This window comes from Pediculus humanus, genomic scaffold, assembly GCF_000006295.1.
Source record: "Pediculus humanus corporis 1103172108319 genomic scaffold, whole genome shotgun sequence".
Classification (NCBI taxonomy): Eukaryota; Metazoa; Arthropoda; class Insecta; order Psocodea; family Pediculidae; genus Pediculus; species Pediculus humanus.
Window position 1 is genome coordinate 74403 of NW_002987888.1, and position 13935 is coordinate 88337.

The window sequence follows — 13935 nt, forward strand, 5'->3', positions numbered from 1 at the left end:
AAGGAAGGAAATTTTTTTTTTTTTTTATAAAACAATTAATTAATTTTTGTTTGACTTCGGGGAATTTTTTAAACAACCAACAACCAACAACCCTCGCTCGCGGCTTTTTAATTTTTTTCCGGTAGAATTAACCTTTTGTTGAACCTTTCATTTTTTTTTTTATAAAAAACTAAATTACGAGTAATAATAATAATAATAATAATAAAATTATGTACATAAAGATGGTGGTGGTGGTGGTACCAGCGTAGTCGTCGAGTGGGGGGAGGGGATGAATTTTCAACTTCTAATTGTCTTTTTCTTTTCATTTTTTGTAACCATTGTGTTCTCGTTTGTTCTTATCAAATTTTCTTATCAGAATTGTTTTTTTATTATTATTTTCTTTTTTTTTTTGTTACTCCCTCATCGTTTACTCTTTATTATTATTATTATTATTATCATTGTTTTTTCCGTCAGGTTATATTCAAATTGTTTTTTTCTTTTTTTCTCTTTCTTTTCTTTTATAAAATGAATGTATAACACAACAATGGAGTTTTTGGTTAAAACAAAAAAAAAAACTTAACATTTTGTTTGTTATTTTAATAAAAGTCCGACGTGTTTGTTCGTTTGTTTGTTTTTATTCACACGGTAAGTATTATTAAAGAAACAAACGGTTCGTAATAAATCACAAAATCCACCTAGGCTTATTTAAAAGGTTTGAGGACAAAAACAATAAGAATTAAGTATGGATGGTGAATGAGCGGCGACGCACCGAACGTAATCCTCGTTTTACTCACGAATTTACATGAATGATTAGAGATGAGAGAGAGAGAGAGAGAAGGAAAGAGACACAAGAAAGACAAAGAGAAAGAGGAGGAAAGAGACACGCGAAAGACAGAGAGAAAAGGGGAAAGAGAGACGAGAGATAAAGAGAGAGTGTGTGTGTAAAAAAAATGTCTTTGTTTTTGTCATTCATTATTATTTATTTGCATCCGTTAAAAAAAATGATGGAAATTTCTAGAACGTTCAAAAAAAAAAAAACAAACGGGATAAAAATATTTGAATGAATCAATTATAATTAAAATTAGAAAAATTTGTCGGCGGCAGCGGCGGCGGCGATGATGGCGCTAATAAAAAAAAATGGCGGCACACATTAAAATAAATAAATCTAACAACAACAAAAAAAAATAGTTTGAAACTACTACGATGACAAATTTAATTTTCTAAATAGTCATTATTATTTTCATTATAATCACGGGGAGTGTAATAATCACCAAAATGATAAACTACGAATGATAATGATAATATATATGTGATAAAACCTTCCGTCGGCTGGATATTCTCCAGGAAAAAGTCAAAAAAAAAAATTTCCAAATTTTTTTTTCATAAAAAAAAAAAAACGTTAAAATTTTTGTTTTGCCCCCGTTGGTTAAAGGAAACGAAGAAAATACAGGGGAGGAGTGGAGGGGAGAGTGGGTGTGGGGAGGGGTGGTAAAAAAGAGTATTAAAGATGAAAAACCAGGGGCGAAACATTTAATTTTCTAAATGGTTTCCCATCTTTTTCCATCTTTATTTTCGAAACTTTTTATTTCTCTCTCTTTCTCTCTCTTTTTTTATTTTATTTTATTTTAATTTTTTTAAATATTCATTATTATTATTATTATTATTATTATTTATATTCGGTAGATTAAACTCCGCATCAAAAGAGAACAACAACAACAACAAACAACAAACAACATTCTTTGCAATTAATTTTCCTTCAAAAGGCGCCACATTTTATTTGTTTCCCTTCAATTTTTTTTTCTTTCCTTTTTTTCCTTTTCCTTTTTTTTTTCCTTTGAATTTTTAATAATAATAATAATAATAATAATAATAATAATAATAATTAAAACCCAAAGTTTTATTACTTTTTTTTTCTTACTGTCTGTCTTCTTATTAATTTTTTTTTAATTAATAAAAAAATTATTAACGTCGATGCATATATATTATACGAGGGGGAGGGGGAGAGAATTTAAAAAAAAGTTTCGAGATATATCGAATTTCTCAAGGAGAGAGGAGAGTGGAGGAGGGGGAGGAGGTAAAACCGATGCGGCAAACAAAAAAAACAAACAAACGGCAAGAGAAAGTGTTGTTGTTGTTGTTTTTAATGAATTATTATCCTTTTATCTTTGTTTTTCCGGTTGTTTTCTTTTCTCTTTAACAAAAATGAGTAGATTAAGCAATGTTTTTTTTTTTTAATAAAACTTCCGGCGGAAATGGATTTCGAAATAATAATAATAATAATAATAATTAAAAATTTTTGAAAAGTTTATCCTCGACAATTATTATTTTTTAACGAATTTTTTTTTTTTTGTTTGGATTGATCTTAAAAAAACCGAAAAAAAAAAATCCAAACAAAATCTGACACGACAAACGAACTGAATTAATAACAATAATAATAATAATAATGATGATGATGATGATGATGATAATTCACGTTCGAAAATGTTTTTAAAAATTATATATTTTAAACGATGTTTTGATTAACTCAAAAAATCCATTAAAAAAATTTTTTTTTTGTATTTTTGGCGTTTGTTGTTTGTTTTGTGTTTTAAATGTAAAAACGCTTAAATTAATAATGTTAAAGATAGATAAATTTATTTTTATGGTTTTTTTTTTTTTTACGAAAGAGCGGTAATAAAACAAACGGGAGGCGGGGGGAAAAATATGTTACTGTTAATAAATTTTGACGTAAATAAAAATCAAACAAAAAAACGCGCGCAACTGTCGGAAATTCAAGTTTAACAAAAAATGAAATTTCGATTCCTTCTTTTTTTTTCCTTCTACTTCCGTTTTTGGAGAAAAAAAAATTGTTTTGTTTTCTTTTTCCAGTTTTTTTTTCCCCGTCGAGGGAAAAAAAAGGAAATTTTTTTTTTTCTTTCTTTCTTTACATGTGGCCGCGGTAACTTCGTTTTCGAAACTCTTCGAAAATTTTCTTCTCCAGGGTTTATAAACCATAATAAAATTAATGCGGTTTTTTCTCCAGACTTTCACTCAATCTTTTTTTTTTTTTGCTTCCAGTTTTATATATATATGAAACTTTTTGCGAAAGTTCATGGAACGGAATGGAAAGAAAAAAAAGAAAAAATATTTCAAATACTGTTGCTGACTCAGAATTTTATAATTTTTTTTATCTTTCTCCCCCCCCATTGTTCTTCTGGGTTTGATAAATCTGGAATTTTGCAAATAACCAAAACTGGGTTTTTCTGGAATTTTTTTTCGTTTTAAGCACACGTGTTCAAAATTTTTTTTTTTTATACAACTTAGAAAATGATTTCACAAATTTAATTGTTTTTATTTTCTCTTCCTTCTCCCCCCCCCAAAAAAAATAATCGAAACTACTTCCGGTTTTTTTTATTATTCTCCATGTTTAAAAAATCAAGACAATGTGAAAAATGAAATCAGGGGGGAAGGGGGAGAGAGAGAAACAAAAAAAAAAAAACTTTCAAAAGTCGTTTCATTTTTTATATTTTTTACTATCTGTTTTCCATAAATGTTTTTTATTTTCCATTTGAATTTTTATTGTTCTAAATTTTCCTTTTTTTCCTTTTTATCCTTTTTTTTAAATTCAAAGGAAACGACAAAAAAGGTTTTATTATATATATATTTTAGATAAAATAATATTATTATTATTTAAAAGTATTTTATAAGTGAACCGATTTCAAAATCTTTTTCAAATCATTATTATTATTATTATTATTATTATTATTATTATTATTGTTGTTGTTGTTGTTGTTGTTGTTGTTGTTGTTGTAGTTGTTGTTGTTTTTGTTATCATTGAATTGGTAATTTATTGGAAAAAAAAAAATTTTAATTTTTTATTTTGAAAAAGAAGTAAATAATCAGAAAACCGATGAATAATACAAAGATGAAGACAGCGAAAGAAGAAAGGGAGCTTAAAAAAGTGAAAAGGAAAGGAAACAAAAGAAAGAAAGAGAGAGAGAGAGAAAAGAGAAAAGGAATATGATTGATAAAGGGAAAGAGAAAAATACAAAAGGAGAAAGACAGACAAAGACATAGAGAAATAGAGAAAAAGAGAGAGAAGTAGAGAGAGAAAAAAAAAAGAGAGACAGTCAAAGAAAAAAAAAGGAGAGAGACAAAAAGTGAGAGAAAAAAAAAGAATGTGAGAAAGAGAGAGCGAGTGAGAGTTTATAAAGAAGGTGATTAATAATCGGAATCAACTCATCCGAACGCCTAAAAGTTTTTTTTTTTTATTTATTATTATCATTATCATTATCATTCCGCGACAAAATGCGTTGTTCGCATTAATATAAATAAATAAAATTACGTTTGATTAATTGCGGTCACGAACGTAATTAAAAGGCGTTCACGTATGACGTAACGAATTGAAACGATAGTGAAAACTGTCAAAAACCCCTCATTGCGTTATTACTATTATTATTATTATTATTAAGGGTAGATAGGATTGCAAAGTGCCCGACACCGGAAGGGGAAGGGAGAGGAGAAGGGGTTTGATGATGCCCAAGCGTGCAATACGAGATGGTAAAACCCTTTCTATTATAATTGCAGACGATGTCACTCTGGAGAATTTAACACAACATACTGCGCTTTAAAATTTTCCATCTTTCTCTCTCTCTCTCATAACCGTACCTTACTCGTTAACCCTTTGGCGATGAAAGAGGCAGAGAAAGAAAGAAAAAAAGTGGCAGAGAATAGTAAGAGAGAAAAGAAGAAAAAGATTTTTTCTTTTTTTTTTTTTTAAATTTTCCTCCCGGAAAATTTTTACAATATGCACATATAAATATTTTCGACTCTTTTATTTGAATTTTCATTCTTTCCATTATTATTATTATTATTATTTAACACGCACAAAAAAAATTATTCTTAAAGTTTATTGTAGTAGTAGTGTCAGCAGTAGTAGTGGTAGTAGTACAAGTTGTAAAAACGAAAGAAAAGTGGAAAATTAGGTGGCAACTTTTTAACCGAGAAAAGTTTCCATTTAAAACTTGATATAACTAATTTTAGTTTTTTAAACTTTATATGCGTTTTCCTTTTTTTTCCTTTTTTTTTCCTTTTCAGTCGAAGTGAAAATGTAAAATTTCTCAAAACTTTGAAAATTTAAAAAAATAAAAAGAAAAACATTCATTAAACTTTTCACAGAAATAATAATAATAATAATTATTATTATTAACATTAATAAAACAAAAATTTATTTTCCCATTTGTATATAAATTTTCTCGTTTCGACACTAAAAAAAAAAAAACTATGCGAAAAACGAATAAAATAAACTGCGAAGAAGAAAATAATAATAATAAAAATTATTATTTCCTTTTTAAAAAAAAAAAAAAATTTTCATGAATGATGATGATGATAATAATAATTTTCCAGGAAAATTTTTAGAATGTTAGAAAATTATAAGATGATTATTGGACAGCGAATACACGTTTCCGATTTTAAAATCTCCAGGAATAAATTTTAAAAGTTTCGAAGGATTTCAAACGGTCAAATCGAAACCGGAAACACGTCTGGGTCGTGACGTCATGGAAATCACGGAAAATTTATTACCATCGAAAAAAAATTAAATTAATTCTTCCAGAATAAATTTACCATCAATTTCGAACGAAAAAAAAAAAAAACGAAACGAAACGATGGCAATAAATAATAAAAATTAAAATAAATAAATAAATAAATAATAATAATAATAATAATAATAATAATAATAATAATAATAATAATCCTCCAGGATTTTTTTTTAAACCGAAAAAAAAGTAAAATGTGACATATTTCATAAAAAAAAAAAAAAAAAAAAAGGTTTTTGTAGCCTCTCTCTTTCTCTCTCTCTCTCTCTTTTACTCTTTTTCCCCCTCTCTCTGTTTTCTCTTTTTACCTCTCTCTCTCTCTCTTTCTCTGTCGTGGTTACATTTAAAAAAAAAAAATGAAATGAAATTCAAAACCCGTCAAAAATTTTCTTTCATTTTCCGTTTCCTTCCGTTTCGTACTTTTTTTTTTTTTTTATAAATAATAAAATAAAATAAAATAAAAAGTTTTTAAATGTTACAAAAGAAAGGTTCGACGACGACGATGACGTCAGAACAACCTTTTTTTTATTTAAAGTAAAATGGATATATGCCTTCGAGGGAAAACATGGAAATACTTTTAAAAATTTTGATCGGTTAAAAAACGCCGGTTTCACCGGTGTGTCCTCCCCCATTGTTTTTTAAATGTTCGATTTTTGTGCCAGGTGGTATAAAATTCACGAAACGTCCCCCTCCCTCCACCTTCTTCCTCCCTTCATCCCTTTTTTCCTCTCCCTCCCTTTGAAATCCTTTCCGGTTTGTTATTTTTTTTTATTTTGCGAAACAGTTTCCGTTTTCACGTTCGTCCGTTTCAATTTTTTCAATAATAAAATTTTTAAAAAATATTCGTACACCGTAAGAAAACAATAAGCGAAACTAATTTTCTTATAAAAAAAATTATAAATTATTTAAATTCGCACGTCAAAAAAATAAAAAAAAAATTCCGGGAATTTCGCTGGAGAGGATTTTTGAACCGATCGTCGGCGAAGATTCGCGATGCATGAAAATAATTAATATTACCATCATCATCATCATCACGGTAAACGGAGTAAAAATAAATTTAATTTTAATTTTTGAAACGAAAAAAAGAAATGGGGGGAAATACGGGGGGGGGGGGAATTAACAAACGAAACAAAAATTTCAAAAAAAAAAAAAAAGTCGGACATAAAAAGCATTAAAAGTGTTAAAAGAGCAGACAGCTGACACAAAGGCTGGGCTAATCAGAAACCTGTCACAAAAATTCCTTCGAGCACGAAACGTCGCTTTATATAAAAAAAAAAAGGGGGGGTCAGATTATTATTATTATTAGCATTATTCCTTCTTTTACTTCTACTGCTGCCACTGTATTTTAAAAATAGATTCGATTAAACGTAAACTATTTAATAATAATAATAAACAACCGAAAAAAAGGAAAGAAGAAAGGATTAAAATCCATCGGCGGAAACAAAGACGAAACGAACAAAAATAAAAAAATTTTTTTTTTTTTCTTATGCCACGATTTCATCATCTCATACCACGTCAACAAACAAACAAATAATAGTACTAATAATAATCAAACAGTCAAACGAATTTCGAGCTTTATAATTTTTTTTTTTTTTTTAATGATAGATTGGCATGTCGATTTGTTTCCTGTTTTCCGTTTTTTTTTTCTCTGGAATTCCAGAAAAAAGTTTTTGACAGATTTTACGACGTTGTCGTTGTCGTTGATGACCAAGAAAGATATCGATCTTGATTTCTTTTTTTTTTTTGTCCAAAAAGTAAAAAAAAGAACGTGTCACCGGCTATTTTGAATTATTTATTATTCTCCAGAGAAAGCGAGAGAGAGAGAATGGAACACTTAAAAAAAAAGTGACAAGAATAATTAATAATAATAATAATAATAATAATAAAACAAAGGAAAAGTTTTTTTCAATCGATAAAAGCGATTAAAACTTTTTTTATTTTTTTCTACTTACACGTTTCGGTAAAAAATTTTTTTGCTTTTTTTTTTGGAAATTCCAGTAAAGAAATTTTTTTTTTTGTCTACTCTATGGAATTCGTTATGAAAAATTTTTTACGGGAAAAATTACGTCATCAAATCAACTATCGAATATTAAATAATAATAATAATAATAATAATAATAGTGATGATGATAATAATAATGATAACGTGCGTTTATATTCCTTTTACGTTTTTTATTTTCCATAATTTTCCATGAAAGTGAAAAAAGGATGGGAAAATAAAAATATACGCGTAATGTAATTTAAATAAATTTTTTTTTTTTCGTTTTGTTTTCCATTTCCGGTTAATTTCTTTTTTTAGAGGAAAAAAAAATATTAAACTAAACTTTAAAGTTTTCATTTTGGAAAACGAAAAAAAAAAATTCGCTTAAATTAAAAAAAAGATAAAATCTTTGCAGACGACAAAAAAAAAAATAAACGAAATTTCTTTTTTTCTCTCTCTCTCTCACACACATTTTCCAGCTCCAAGCGGTTTTCTCCAGCCTGATTAAAACTATTATTAGGCATATTTATTTTTTTAGAAAGCGGAAATTTTCTTTTTTTTTTTAAATCCTTTAAACGATAAAAAAAATTTTTTTTTTTTTTATTTTCTTTAGCTCCAGGCTGGAAAAATAGTTTTGGTGAAAAAAAAAAAATTTATTCATAACTTTTTATAACCCCAGATCTTTTATTAAATCTAATCAAAAGGTTGCGACCGTTTCTCTCTCTCTCTCTTTTTTTTTTTCGATAATGGTTAATTTAAAAAAAAAAAAAAAATGATGATAATAATAAGGAAACAAACAGAAAAACAAACAAACAAACGAACGAACGAATAAACAAACGCATATAACAAACACACAGACACCCCTCATATTTGCATTTTCATATTTATGGGTTTCCCTTCGTTTTTTTTTTTTTTTGCTTTTGATGAACATTATACGGACAATTAAGTCAGAGTAATCATGTACGTGTCACCCTCCCCTTCTCCTTCCACTCCCCCCGTTACGTCATCCCTCGAGATTTTTTCATAATAATAATAATGATGGTAACATTCCCGCGAGTGTTTAAAAAAAAAAAAATTTTTTTATTCGATTTATGACCGTTTTGGCTGCGAGAGTTTTAAGGTCATTTTTTTTCCTCCCCTTCTCATCCCGTCGTCGGGTGTCAAATTTTTCCCCCCACCCTCACCTCTTCCCTTCCCCTTTCCACACTATTTTTCCGAGGGGTGAGGGAGAAAAAAAAAATTAAAAATTCCTTCTAGGTTTGAAAGAGACGGAGACGATTCGTAAGTTTAAAAAAAAAAAAAAATTCAAAACAAGACTCGGTCGGAAATGATAAATGTAAAAGTTAAAGATATCTTGGTTTATTACAACCCCCAAGGGGGTCAGCCAAGGGTTAAGGGTTAAAGGTTAAAATTGATGAGAAGTGTGACCGCAAACGTTGAATGAAGAAAACAAAGAATTTTTCAACAACTAAAACAACGGGCCAAAATTTAAACCGACGTCGGTTTTTTTTGCTCTCCATTTTTTTTTGCAACTTTCCTTCCCTTCCCTCTTCTGCCCTCTCTCTCTCTCTCCTTCACTCCCCTCATTCCCTCCACGTCTCACCCGCACTTCCCTTCATCCCCCTCCTTTTTTCCCTTTACATTTTACAGATGAAAGGAAAAAAACCTGTCACTCAGTTTGTGTCTCCTGTCGTTCGTTTCGTTTTTTTCCCCCTCTTTGTTCCTGTTAGACACCCGCACACACACACACACACGAAAAACTTTTTAATTTTTAATTTTTTAATTTTTTTAATTGTTTAAACAAATAAACTTTTTCTCTCTCACTCTTACCCTCTCTCTATCTCTTTTTATCGTACTATCAAATTCATACGATCGAAAAATTTCAAAATTTAAATAATAATAATAATTAAAACAACAAATACGAAACAAAATAATGAGTAAAAAAAAAAATAATAATAATAATAATAACAAGCGTTAAATTTTAAATTTTAAAGAAAATAATAATGATGATAATAATAATAATTTTTATTTTTTATTTTCTAAACAAAAGTTTCCAGTAACTGGAATTAATTGATAAAAGTATTGTTAAGATTTTTCCATTCAATTTAAATGATAATTAATCCAATAAAGAAAGAAAGAAAGAAAAAAAAAGAAGAAAATGAAGGGGCCGGAGAAGAAAAATAATAATAATAATAATAATAATAATAATAATAATAATAATAATAATAATAATAATAATAATAATAATAATGAAAATGAAAATGAAAATGAGAAGATTTTTGTAGATTTTAATAACAATTTTTAATTAATAAAAATTATGTGCATTGAAATTTTAATTTATTAAAAAATAATGATGATGATGATCATCATTGTCACGACGGAGACGATGACGTAACGAGAATAATAATGATAATAATAATAATAATAATAATAATAATAATAATAATGAATTTAATTAAATGAAGCAAAAATAAAACAATTAAAATAAAAAAGAAAAGAAAAGAAAAGGAAAAATTTTTTTTTTCCGAGTGTGATTTTTTTTTTTAATTTTTGTTATCGCGCGCGTTATCAATCATTGATAAAAATAATTTTTCTTGCGTTTAAAAAAAAAAAGAAAGAAAATCGATGGAAAAGCGAAAAAAAGGAGAGAGAGAGAGAGAAAGAGAAAAGTCAAAAAAAATGTTAAAATAAAGTCACGGGAATCTTGACAAATATCGATTTTCCAAAAAAAAAAAAAAAAAAAAACTTTTCCTTTTCTTTTTTCGTCCTGTACGCGTTCATCTCTCTCTCTTTTTCTCTATCTCTCTCACTCTCTCATCTTCTTCTTTTTCTCCTTTTCATTCTTCATCTTCATTTCAAATTCTAGACGTTTCTTCGAGTCCAATTATTAAGGGCTACCCACCGAAGCCACCTTATGCGTTTTTCTTTTCCCTTTGGTAAAACTTTTTTTTTTTCATTTTCCTTTGACCGTAATCGAAACATGGTTTTCTTATTTTTTTTTTTTTATCTTTCCTTCTTTTTTTTTCCACGCTCGCACGTGGAATAAGACGAAACGCGGGAAAATTTGAATTTTATTTTTTTATTATTGAATTTATTAAAAAAAAAAAATATCATTTGCGGTCACCCTTAAAAATAAATCAATCATTTTTGTAAAATTCGATTATTATTATTATTATTATTATTTTATTTTCTCTATGGAAAATTTGTTTTTTATTATTATTATTATTTTTTTTATCAAGTTTGTGAACGTAAAATTTCATTATGTTATACGTTTATTTAAGTTACGAAAAAAAAAGACGACAAACGATGAACAGTTGGTCGATTTCACTCTCTCGCGCGTAAAGAAGTAAAGATAATAAATTTGATCATCGCGTGGGCGCAACAACAACAACAACAAACAACAAACAACGAAATTCATACATTTTTATATAGTCTTTGCAACTTTTAAAATTGTAAACAACAACAACAAACAAAAAGTGGATGTTAATTATATCGTAGAATCGAATCGAAAAAAAATGATTTCGCAAAATTCTATGACGTCACGCGAAATCAAAATTATTGCTGTTGTTCGAGCGAAAAAAAAACGAACGTTATTTCATCTGCACGATTTTTTTTTTGTTAATTCATTATTATTACTCCTGCAACAGCAGGGAAAGAAAATTAGGTTGATGATGATGATGATGACGATGCGAAATAGAAAAGTTAATGATCGAAAACAAATTGTTATAAATTTAGAGAGAACGATGACTGACTGTAATAAATAAAACTCTGATGGAAATGTAATTATTTTTATGCCTTTTTTTTTTTTTACTACAGCCATCAACAAACGTTTTCCAAATTAAGAATTAGGACAAACAACAACAGGAGCAGCAGAAAAATAAAAATTATAACATTTTCTTTTTTAAATTTAAATAAAAATAAATTTCGTTTCAAAAATCAGAAAGAAATTTTCGTTTAACAAACACGCAAGTTTTTTTTTTTATTTTCAATTTAAATAAAATAAACGTGGCAGAAGAAAAATAATAATAAAAAAAATTCATAATCAATAATTTTTTTTTTTTCTGTCACCCCTCGAGTACTCGAAATAAATAAAAATGTCTATCGAATATTTTTTTTCTTTTTTTTTTTATTATTTTTCTAACCTTTGACTCCTTTTTCTCATCTCTCGAATTTTACAAAGTGTAGAATCGATGAAAAATCCAAAAAAAAAAAAAAAAAATACATCAAGGGTGAAAAAGAAGCAGAAGGAAAAATAAAGATGAAGAAAAAGAAGAAAATTCGAGATTCGTTTTAGGGGGGTTGCGTTGAAAGGAAAAACTTTATTGGTATGTTAATTTAATTGGAAAAGATCATAAAAAAAAAAAAAAAAGGGAAAACGGAAAAAGGGAAAAATTAAATTAAAATGTCCTTCACACATTAACTAACATGGTTTTCCATGGAATTTTCTATTGAATTACCTACGTACGTAAGAAAAAGAAACAAAGAGAGAGAGAGAGAGAGAGAGAGGGGGTTAAAACAAAAAGAAAATGAAAAAAAAACAACATGAAGAAAAGTGAATAAAATCTGTCCGAAACGATTTAAACATTTTTTTTTCCGTTTTTACAAATATAAAATGGCCATTTTCCTTTAAAGTAAAATAAAACAAACAGACAAACAAACAAACAAACAAACAACAAACATAAACGTTACGAAAAAAAAAAAAATTCAAAACAAAAAGATAAAGTCACGATAAAAAAAAAAAAAAAAGTTAAGAAGAAAAAAACTAAAAAAAGTTAAGATATTAACATTTATTATTGCCCGCCCCCCAATCCCACTTCCGCCACGCCCCCACCTCCCCCCATGCAATAGATTTTGAATATAATCAAAAAAAAAAAATGTTAGTAATTGCACCCTACGGCAAGTAAGAAAAGCAGAAGAAAAAAAAATCATAAACCGGCGTTAAATTCCGCCGTCGAAAACCGGAAAAAGTTTTTTTTTTTTTTTTTTTTTTTTCTGAATAAAAGAAAATAACGTATGACTTTTTTCCTTTGTCATGTTTCCTTTTCCATTATTATCATTTCCATTCAAAGAAACACTCAAAGGACTTTATTTTCGACCAATTTTTTTTTTTTAACCCCGTGCGTGCGTGCGTGAACGCACGCGCGTGTCCTCTTTCGAAAACAAAAAACAAAGCAAAAAAAAATCTCATTTTTTTCTCTTTTGTTTGTTTTTTTGTTTGTCGTAATTGTTTCGAAGATAAAAATCAAATCTGTTTAAAAAAAGAAACAACCGGAAAGTTTTGTACTGTTTGTTTGTTTGTTTTTTCTTTCTCTTCTTCTTAATTTAATTTAGTCCGTCGTTGTTCTTTAACGTTTTTAGAAAATTTTGTCAAATTCAAACTTACGAACAAGCAAAAAAATTACTCAATTTAATTATCATTGCTCAAAAGAGGGGGAGGAGGGGATAAGGGGCACGTGGGGGGTATTAAATAACTACTCACGGGTAATTTTATTACTCGCGTAACGTAAGATTTTTTTTTTTTATTACTCCCGAACAAAATTCATCGTCGTCGTTAATGAAATTTGACAGAATCAAAATTACAAAACCAAAACGGAATACAAAAATTGTAAAATCATCATCATCATTTCAATATTCATTTTGTTTTTCCTTTTTTTCCAGCAAAATAAAAAAAAAGACAGAAAAAAGATAGAGAGAGAGAGAGGAAAAATTATCCGACTCGATATGAATTCTTAATAATGTAAAATGGCAACGACGTTTTCTTATACGTACGTATGTGCACGATGTACGACATTTTCCAGTTTATTTTGTATTCATCACTCACGTTATTCGGTAAATTTTAATGATTTCCTAACTCCCGGAAAAACCCCCCCCCAATCGTAGTATTTATATTAACTCAAGGGAAAATAAACTCTTGGTTGATTTGCCTCGGAGAAAATGAAAAGAGAGAAAGGGAGAGTAAAAAAAAATAAAGTTTTTCACTCACCTTTCCGACTCCCGTAACTTCTTTAACTCCTATCCTACGAAGAAGTGCTGGAGGCATCGGAGGCGGAGTTCGATGAATTGTTCCAGTAAATCCGGTCGACTTATTTCCATCATCATCCAAAGATGCGTGACGTTTACGACGATGAGGAGATGACAAATTTAATTTTTGCGAAGCCCTGAGAAGAAAAAAAAAAAATTGACAAACGAACTCATTTAAAAAATATATTCAGGTATGATTTTTAAAAAAATGGCGGGAAAATTATTCGATTTCCGTCGTGCTCAAAAAAAAACAAACAAACAAATTTTTTTATTTGAATTTAAGTTAATAAAAAAAACAAACGAAAATAAATAAAAATTTTCTTTTTTTTCATTTTCTTCCGCGTAGAGAAGTAGAATAACAAGAAAAAGAAGAAAAAA

At 28.0% G+C, this 13935-nt stretch overlaps 1 protein-coding gene across 1 annotated transcript; it reads right to left on the bottom strand.

Moving 5' to 3' along the window:
- Positions 1–13424: 13424 nt before the first annotated feature.
- Positions 13425–13731, bottom strand: Phum_PHUM610210 (uncharacterized protein; the record flags this gene model as incomplete). Its single annotated transcript, XM_002432993.1, has 3 exons — positions 13425–13460; positions 13520–13694; positions 13724–13731. 3 exons carry the CDS (start codon positions 13729–13731, stop codon positions 13425–13427), a joined length of 219 nt encoding a protein of 72 aa, XP_002433038.1.
- Between the last annotated feature and the right edge of the window lie 204 nt (positions 13732–13935).